Source organism: Orycteropus afer, unplaced genomic scaffold (assembly GCF_000298275.1).
Source record: "Orycteropus afer afer isolate SDZICR_OR568_19922 unplaced genomic scaffold, OryAfe1.0 scaffold00185, whole genome shotgun sequence".
Classification (NCBI taxonomy): Eukaryota; Metazoa; Chordata; class Mammalia; order Tubulidentata; family Orycteropodidae; genus Orycteropus; species Orycteropus afer.
The window spans coordinates 1,877,570-1,887,434 of NW_006921772.1; the positions used below are offsets into that span (position 1 = coordinate 1,877,570).

General features: G+C 37.3%; 1 protein-coding gene across 1 annotated transcript in view; it reads left to right on the forward strand.

Annotated features, from left to right (window-relative positions):
• The window catches only part of SLC12A2 (solute carrier family 12 member 2), a 193,953-nt gene extending 185,503 nt beyond the window's left edge, over nt 1-8,450 (forward strand). The window contains exons 25-27 of the mRNA XM_007947455.2: nt 6,140-6,275; nt 6,595-6,662; nt 8,315-8,450. Coding sequence (XP_007945646.1) covers nt 6,140-6,275; nt 6,595-6,662; nt 8,315-8,450 — 340 coding nt within the window. The remainder of the gene's footprint in view (nt 1-6,139; nt 6,276-6,594; nt 6,663-8,314) is intronic.
• The last annotated feature ends 1,415 nt before the right edge of the window (nt 8,451-9,865 follow it).

The window sequence follows — 9,865 nt, forward strand, 5'->3', positions numbered from 1 at the left end:
ACTTTGTACATTCCATGTTCCAATTATTTATGGATGTTTGCAGCTGTTTCTCCTCAATTTGAGTCATAACACATCAACAAGTGGAGGTCCCACAAGATTTACTTTATCCATATCATTAAGATTGGTTCTACTTTGATGAGGCAACTCTTTCCCAGTTGTACCTTGAGTGCCTTCCTACCTAAGGGGCTTGTCTTCCTGTGCTGTATCGGGCAGCATTTCCATGCTATTCATAAAGTTGCCCAGTCATGTATGAAACACTGTTTCTCTGCTTTTCATAAGTTTTCCCTGGCCAATTTTTTGAGAAGTAGATGGCCTCTTCCTTTTTCCTAGTCTTTGTCAGTTGGTTCCTAGTCTTGAAACCTGAGCACCATGTGCAACCCTGCTGGCTTTTGAAACACCGGTGGTACAGCTTCAAGCCTCATAGCAACACAAAAGCCACCACAGGATGACAAACTAACAGACAAGTTTGTCTCCTTTAGCTGTTGGAAACCTCTCTGCCCTCTCCTTACCTAATTCTAATTCCTAACTGGATTCTGCTGCTTTGTCGTCCCTGGCGGTTCCCTCCCTTTCCTGCCTGGGAGGTTGGGCCTTGTCTCTCCTGGCCCCTTACCTGGACCCTGTCTCTTTTGTCGTCCCTGGTGGTTCCCTTCCTTTCCCACCTGAGGGTTGGGTCCTGTCTGTCCTGTAGAGATACTGCCTCAGAAACCCAAGGAGGGGTTGCTGTGAGTCGGATTCAACTCAGTGACAGCAAGTTTTTTTTTGTTTTTTTTTTTTATGTTTGTTTAAATGGCTAATGATCGTGAACATTTCTTCATGTTTTTTTGGTACCTGAATATCCTCTTTGGCTATTTATGTCTTCTGCCCATTTTTTAATTGGATTATTCATCTTTTTGTTGTTGAGGTGTTGGAGTTTTCTATAAATTTTAGAGATAAGTCACTTGTTGATATGTTATTGTCAAATATTTTTTCCCAATCTGTAGGTTCTCTTTTGACTCTTTTGGAGACGTCTTTGGATGCACATAAAATTTCTATTATTAGAAGGTCCCATTCAGGCAGGAAGGAAGGAAACCCGGGGCTGATGGGATGTTGGCAGGATCCAGGTGAGGGAAGGGAGGCGGCCAGCCCCCACCCAAAGGCAGGAAAGGAAAGCCAGGGCTAACAGCAGAGAGGTTTCAGGCAGCTAGGGGAGGTGAACTTATATGTCGTTTTGTCATACTTTGGTGGCTTTCATGTTGCTACTAGTCTAGAGGCTGTGTCACCAGTGTTTCACATGCCAGCAGGGTTGAACGTGGTGCACAGGTTGTAGCGCAGCTTCCAGACTAAGACAGACTCAGAAGAAAGAAGAGGCCATCCACTTCTGAAAGAATTGGCCAGGGAAAACCTTATGAATAGCAGAGAAACACTGTCTCATGTATTATTGGACAACTTTATGAATAGCCTGGAAACATTGTCCGATACAGGGCTGGAAGACAAGTCTCTTAGGTCAGAGTGCTCTCAACATACAACTCAGAAAGATTTGCCTCATCAGAGTAGAACCAACCTTAATGATATGGATAAAGTAAGTCTTTCAGGACCTCCATTTCCTGATGTGGCACAACTCAAATGGCGGAGAAACAGCTGCAAGCATCCGTTAATAATTGGAACATGGGATGTACAAAGTATGAATCTAGGAAAATTGGAAGTTGTCAAAAATGAGATAGAATGCATTAAGATTGGTATTCTAGGCATTAGTGAGCTGAATTGGATCAGTTTTGGCTATTTTGAATCTCACAACCATATGATCTACTATGCCGGGAATGACAAATTGAAGAGGCAGGGCATGGCATTCATGATCAAAAAGAATGTTTCAAGATCTTTCCTAAAGTACAATGCTGTAAGTGATAGGATAATACACCTACAAGAAAGACTAATTAATACTACTACTATTCAAATTTAATGCACCAACCACCAAAGTGAAAGACGAGGAAATTAAAGATTTTTGTAAACTTCTGCAGTCTGAAATTGACCAAACATGCAATCAAGATGTGTTAATTAGCACTGGTGACTGGAATGCAAAAGTTGGAAACAAAGAAGAATCACCAGTAGTTGGAAAATTTGGTCTTGGTGATAGAAATAATGCTGGAGATCACATGATAGAATTTTGCAAGACCAATGAGTTATTCATTGCAAATACCTTCTTTCAGCAATACAAATGGCAGCTATACACGTGGACTTTGCCAGATGGAGTACACAAGGATAAGATTTACTACATCTGTGGCAGGAGGCGATGGAAAAGCTCAACATCTTCAGCTAAAAGAAGGCCAGGAGCTAATTGTGGAACAGACCATCAACTGCTCATATGCACAAGTCCATGAGAAACAAAATATGACCTTGAATATATCCCTATTGAATTTAGAGACCATCTGAAAAATAGATTTAATGCATTGAACACCAGTGACCAATAACCAGATGAATTGGAGGATGACATCAAGAATGTCAGCCATGTTATTAAAAAGACAGAAAAGGAAGAAAAGACCTAAAGGGATGTCAGAAGAGACTCTGAAACTTGCCCTTGAATGGAGAGTAGCCAAAGCAAATAGAAGAAATGACAAGATAAAAGAGATGCAGAGAAGATTTCAAAGAGCAGCTTGAAAAGACAAAGTCAATTATTATAATGAATGAAATGTCCAAAGACCTGGAGTTAGAAAACCAAAAGGAAAGAACACGGTCAGCATTTCTCAAGCTGAAAGAACTGAAGAAAAAATTTAAGCCTTAAGTTGCAATATTGAAAGATTCTGTGGGCAAAATATTGAATGATGCAGGAAACATCAAAAGAGGATGGAGAGAATACACAGATTCACTGTACCAAAAAGAATTGGTCGATGTTCATCCATTTCAGAAGGTGGCATATGATCAGGAACCAGTGGTTTTGAAGGAAGAAATTGAAGCTGCATTGAAAAAAGTGGTGAAAACCAAGGCTCTAGGAATTGTTGGAGTACCCATTGAGATGTTTTAACAAATGGATGCCACACTAAAGGCACTTACTCGACTATGCCAAGGGATTGGGAAGACAGCTACCTGGCAAACTGACTGAGAGAGATCCATATTTATACCCATTCCCAAAGAAAGGTGATCTCACAGAATGTGGAAATTACTGAACAGTATCACTAATATCACATGCAAATAAAATCTTACTGAAGATAGTTCAGAATTGTTTGCAGCAGTGTATTGACAGAGAACTTCCAGAAATGCAAGGTGGGTTCAGAACAGGACATGGAATGAGGGATTTCATTGCTGATCTCAGACGGATCTTGGCTCAAAGCAAAGAATACCAGAAAGATGTTTACTTGTGTTTTATTGACTATGCAAAACATTTGATTGTGTGGATCATCACAAATTGTTGAGTACATTGAGAAGATTGGGAATTCTGTAACACTTAATTGTACTCATGAGGAACCTGTACATAGACCCGGAGACTGTTATTCGAACAGAACAAGGGGCCACTGCATGGTTTAAAATCAAGAAGGTAGTGTATCGGCGTTATATCCTTTCACTGTACTTACTCAATCTATATGCTGAACAAATAATCCAAGAAGCTGGACTATATGAAGGAGAACGTAGCATCAGGATTGGAGGAAGAATCATTTACAACCTGTGATATGCTGATGACACAACTTTGCTGAAAGTGAGGATGACTTGAAGCACTTAACTGATGAAGATTGAAGAATACAGTCTGCAGTATGGATTACATCTCAATATAAAGAAAAAAAAATCTTCACGACTAAGAATGAGCATCATGATAAATGGAGAAAATATTGAAGTTGTCAAAGACTTCACGTTGCTTGGTTTTACAATCGACACCAGTGGAAGCAGTAGTCAGGACATCAGACAATGTATAGCACTAGCCAAATCAGTTGCAAAGGACCTCTTTCAAGTGCTGAAGAGCAAAGATGTCTCCTTGAGGACTAAGGTGTGCCTGACACAAGCCATGGTATTTTCAATTGCCTCACAGTATGTGAGAGCTGGACAGAGTATAAGGAAGACCAAAGAAGAATGGATGTTTTTGAGTTCTGGTGTTCGTGAAGAATACTGCAAGTACCATGGACTGCTAAAAGAACTTACAGATCTGTCCTGGAAGAAGTGCACCTGGAATGCTTCTTGGAAACAAGAATGGCCAGAGTTTGTCTCACCTACTTTAGTCATGGTGTGAGAAGTGACCATTCCCTGGAGAAGAATGTCATGTTTGGTAAGATGGAGTGTCGACAAAAGAGGGGAAGGTCCTCAAGGAGATGTCTTGACACAGGGGCTGTGGCTATGAACTCAAGTATAGCAGGAATAATGGAGCTGACGCAGGACCAGGCAGTGTTTCATTCTGCTGTGCATAGGGTCACTGAATAGGAGATGACTCGATGGCACCTAACAGAATTCATGTAATTTATCTTCTGCTGTTTGTGCATTTTGGATTATGATTGAGAGTCTATTTATGCCATATATTATTGTTGTTATGTGCCGTCGAGTCGGACCTGACTGATAGTGACCCCTCCTTGGGTTTCCGAGGTGGTATCACTGTGGAAGTAGATTGCCCAACCTGTCTTCTGAGGAGTAGCTGATGAGTTTGAACCGCCAGCCTTCTGGTTAGCAGTCAAGTTCCTTAGGCACTACGCCACCACAGCTCCCTATATTAGGGCCCCTAAATTTGCCTGTAGTTTTTCCTTGAGGAACTTTATAGTTTTACATTTCCCACTTAAGTCTTTGATCCATCTGGAGTTAGTTTTTGTGTTTGGTGTGAGGTATGGATCTTGTTTCATTTTTCTGCAAATGGATATCCAGTTTTGCCAGCACCGTGGTTAAACATCCAATCTCTTCTCCATTTAATGGATTTAGGCCCTTTGTCAAAGATCACCTGACAATAGGTTGATGGATTTATTTCTGGGTTCTCAATTCTATTCCATTGGTCTATGTGTCTTTCATTGTACCAATACCCGGCAGTTTTGATTACTGTGGCTATATAGTAAGTTTTGAGATCCGGGAGCGTGAGACCTCCTACCTTGTTCTTCTTCAGTAGTGCTTTGTTTATCCAACGTCTCTTTCCTTTCTATATATAAAGTTCGCAATTGGTTTTGCTATATCCTTAAAGAATATTGATGGGATCTGGATTGGGATTGCATTGAATGTATAGATTGCTTTGGGTGGATTTGACATTTTCACTATGTTCAATCTTCCTATCCATGAGAATGGGATATTCTTCCATTTATGTAGATCTCTTATGGTTTCTTGAAGTAGTTTTTTGTAGTTTTCTTTGTACAGGTCTTCTGTGTCCTTGGTAAGATTTATTCCTAAGTATTTTATTTTTAGGCACATAACGACAACAGCAACAACATTGTAAGTGGTATCCTTCAATAAAATAACCAAACTCACTGCTGTTGAGTCAGATCCAACTCCTGGCAACCCCTCCTGGGATTTCCGAGGCAGTTTAACTACAGAAGTAGATTGCGCAGTCTTCCTTCTGAGGGGTGGCTGGTGGGTTTGAACTGCCAGCCTTCTGGTTAGCATGCAAAATGCCTTAGGCACTATGCTAACTACTACTATTCTTTGATACTCGAACTGGGAAAGCTTGTGGGTATTTTATGTATTGGTAAAACTGAATTTAACTTCTCAAAAGGATCATTTTACCCACTGTGATGAAAATTTGTTTAGGATGAGGGTATAGGATATGGGAACAAGAACAGATTAGCTACAGGGAGACCAATTACAGTGCTTAAAATTGCAGTTCTTTTATTGTGACTCTGGTTCTCAATTTCTAATGAGTTAAAGATACCAGATTACTATTTTCTAAATAAATGGCCAAAGTGATTGTCATAGTTAGTGTGAAAAGGGAAGCATAATAGAGGAAAGAGAGCTCTGGTGGCATAGTGCCTAAGGAACTTGACTGCTAACCAGAAGGCTAGCAGTTCAAACCCACCAGCCACCCCTCAGAAGGAAGATTGGGCAGTATACTTCCATAGAGATACTGCCTCAGAATCCCAAGGAGGGGTTATTATTTTTTCTTTTTTTAAATAGAGGAAAAGCACTAATTTTTAAAATTATAATTGAGTGTTTAAGATCTTCCTGTTATAATTTAAAATATGGTTAATTGAAACTGTTCTTTCTATTCTTTAAGTATTGTAGCTTTTGATGAAATGATTGAACCATACAGACTTCATGAAGATGATAAAGAACAAGATATTGCAGATAAAATGAAAGATGATGAACCGTGGCTAATAACAGATAATGAGCTTGAACTTTATAAGACCAAGGTAGTCTTTCTGTTCTGCTTTCTATTGCTTAATATAACATGAGATTAAAAAGAAATAAAAACATATTTAAGACATAAGTAAACAACAAGAGCTTCAATTTAACATGAGAGGGAATAGTTATGTAATTTAAATCTATATTAAATTGAATTTATGTGTAGATAATGTAAAACATCTAATTTTTTTGAAAAACATGGAACAGATATTTTTTATTTTGCCAAAATTGATTATGTCTTCTTTTTACTCAAGTTTACTATTATGAATTATAATAGATTTTAATTTTCAAATGATCTAGGAATGACTTGGTCATATTTCATTTCAGACATACCGGCAGATCAGGTTAAATGAATTATTAAAAGAACATTCAAGCACCGCTAACATTATTGTCATGTAAGTAATATCTGTGCTAAGCTTTTCTTCGCTATTCATTTTATATTTTGATTGATTTCTATACTAGTTCCATATCTGTATAGAATCTATGATTCAGTAGTTGAAAAAATTTAGAGTCCGTTTTCCTTTAAGCATATGGAGAAATTATTTAAGGTAGGAGGGGAAAAAAAAACAAAAGCCTTTTACTCAGCCTTAAGCTTGCATGACTCTAATAGTTTCTAGTCATAGTAAGTTATTCTAGAATATTTCATTTTCTTTATTCCTTTTTCTCACTTTTTCAATATGTCACAGCTTTGAAGACACTATAGCATAGCCAATTCAGCATGTGTGGGGTGTGAGAGCTCCAAGGTAAAACTTGGACACCAGCAGCTTACTACCAGAAATAAACCCATAAAGTTATTTAGAGGATTGAATTTAAAAAGTGCTCCTAGTCCATGTCCTGGAGCTCTGGTAGCATAGTGGCTAAAGCACTTGACTTCTAACCAGAAGGCTGGCGGTTCAAACCCACCAGCCACTCCTCAGAAAGAAGGTTGGGCAATCCTACTTCCGTAGTGATACTGCCTCGAAAACCCAAGGAGGGGTCACTATGAGTCGGGGCTGACTCGATGGCACATAACAACAACAACAACAGTCCATATCCCACCCGCAAACTTCACATGCAGACACATTGTCCTTATTTCACATAGATGCTAATGGCTTCTTTGGCTTTTCCTCTGTCAAACCAGGTTAGCTAGCTATTACTTAAACCTGAATTGTCTCAGTTCTGGAAACTGATCCCTTAAATAAATGAAGAAAGCATAAACCTGTAAAAAAAAATGCCAAGTGATGAAGTTAAAATAATGTCAAAGGATTATTAATTTCATCAGCATCAACTTTAATACATGAGAAGATTTCAGGTTTTGCTGAAATGATGATAAAGTGTCTTTAATAGAAGAATAAAACATAGAAATTGAGGGCAACACTCTGCAGAGCAGCTGTTCACTACCACCATTATCTGTAAATAGAGATTAAAACTCAGATGTTTAAGAAAAATGAAAATTAATATGTAGAATTAATTATATTTGAATTTCAACTCATTCATGGGTCTTTTCCATGTCTACATTCAGATAGAAGTGTCCATTTCTCCTAAAAGAATTATTTCCTTATTGAGATAGGGGGGTTAAGTGTTAGGTACTAAATTTGTTACAGTGTATAGAAATACTTATTTGCTGTTGATATGAAAAACTTTTTTAAAATATTTTGTTTAAACTTGAAAAAATAGGAATAGTATGGGTGTAGTAGTGCTATTTTATATGCAGAATTTCCCTGAATTCAAAAGTATTCTGTAACTGTAGTGATTTTTAGTTACTATTATCATGACTTGAGCCCTGGTGGCACACTGCTTAAAGCACTTGGCTATGAACCAAAAAGTCATCTGTTTGAATCCACAAGCTGTTTAGGGGACAGAGATATGGTAGTTTGCTTCCATAAAGATTACAGTCTTAGAAACCCTATGGAGCAGTTCTACTCTGTCTTACAGAATTGCCATGAATTGGAGTCAACTTGATGGCAGTAGATTTGGTTATAATGACTTAAAATGTTTGCTTTTTATTACATTTTATTCTTCTCATTTTAAATGGGTTGCTTAATTTCATTTGTCTTTTTCATACCAGGAGTCTCCCAGTTGCACGAAAAGGTGCTGTGTCTAGTGCCCTCTACATGGCATGGTTAGAAGCCCTCTCTAAGGACCTACCACCAATCCTCCTGGTCCGCGGGAATCATCAGAGTGTCCTTACCTTCTACTCATAAATACCCTTTATACATGGACAGCCTAGTGCCTAGTGAAAACTGAAATCTTCAATGACATGTTAACATCATAATGGCGAACTGTGACTTTTCTTTTCACTATTTCATTGATTTGAAAGCACACAGGAAGTTGCTTCATTGATGTGTTTATGGAGACTTCAGTTTTAGTCAATTCCGTATCAATTTTAATGAATGAGGATTCCTTGTTGGACTGAAGTTCATGAGAGTAAAGTTTTCCTTTGCTACTTGAATAGCAATAAAAGTGTGTTATTTTTTTGATGGATGGAAGGAGTACAAAAAGCCTTTAGCCTTGAGGTGCCTTCTGAAATTAACCAAATTTCATCCATATATCCTCTTTTATAAATTTATACAATGTCAAACATTGCCTTCAGGTATTTTTGTTTCTAGTCTCTTTCACCTTAAAATAAAATAGATAACTACTTTTCTTTTCCACTGACCAATTAGTGTTGAGTACTGTATGTTTTCTGTTACATTTGTAAAGGTATCTGTTGGATGTTAAAGATGAGATTTAGGGCAATTAATGAAAAATGAAAAAAAAAAACAAACCCAAAAAGTGGCCTTGAAAGCTAGGTTTATATACGTATGTATAAATGTAGACCTAGGAAAAAAAGGCCCACCAGTATAACTTCTTATTTTTTTCCTCTCATTGGCTCTTATTTGTATCTTTTTTTTATAATTGTTTCTCAAAACATTAGGGAAGGTTGAAGAGGTATCCAGTATTTCTATATACCTTTCTGAGAAGAAAGTCACGTTACTCTTTGAACAAATCCTCAACGTCATTTGAATTTATTAGGAGAGGTGTATCCTAATTAAGAGTTTCCCTCACATCTAAGAGACTTTTAAGAAATGCTGACAGATTTTTCTAGAAGAAATTTAGACACAACAGCATCATTTAATAAACCTATTTCAATAAACACTAAATGGAATTTCACTATATTGTACCATCCTTTATAAATCATTAAAATTTTTTTTTTTTTTTAAATCAAATGGTTAAGTGGACCACTGATTTCTTAGTGAAATGTTTTTAGGCTTAATTCATTCAATTTTCAAGTACACTTAGTCTTAATATACTCAGGTTTGAACAGATTATTCTGAACATTTAAATTTAATCCATTCTTAATACTTTAAAACTTTTGTGTTAAGAAAAACTGCCAGTTTGTGCTTTTGAATTGTCTGTTTTGACATCATTGTCTACTAGTACAGTTTCAACAGTGCACATGCACTGTTACTACAAGCTTTATACACAGTTATTAATGTGAAGTTTTTCATTTTTTTATTCAAGGAAGGATTTCCTAAAAAACATTTCAAGGGATATATGTCTGCATATCTGTATTTGTGTGTGTATATAGGTGTATGCATACACAGATGCATTTGTGTATATATAATGAAATATATGT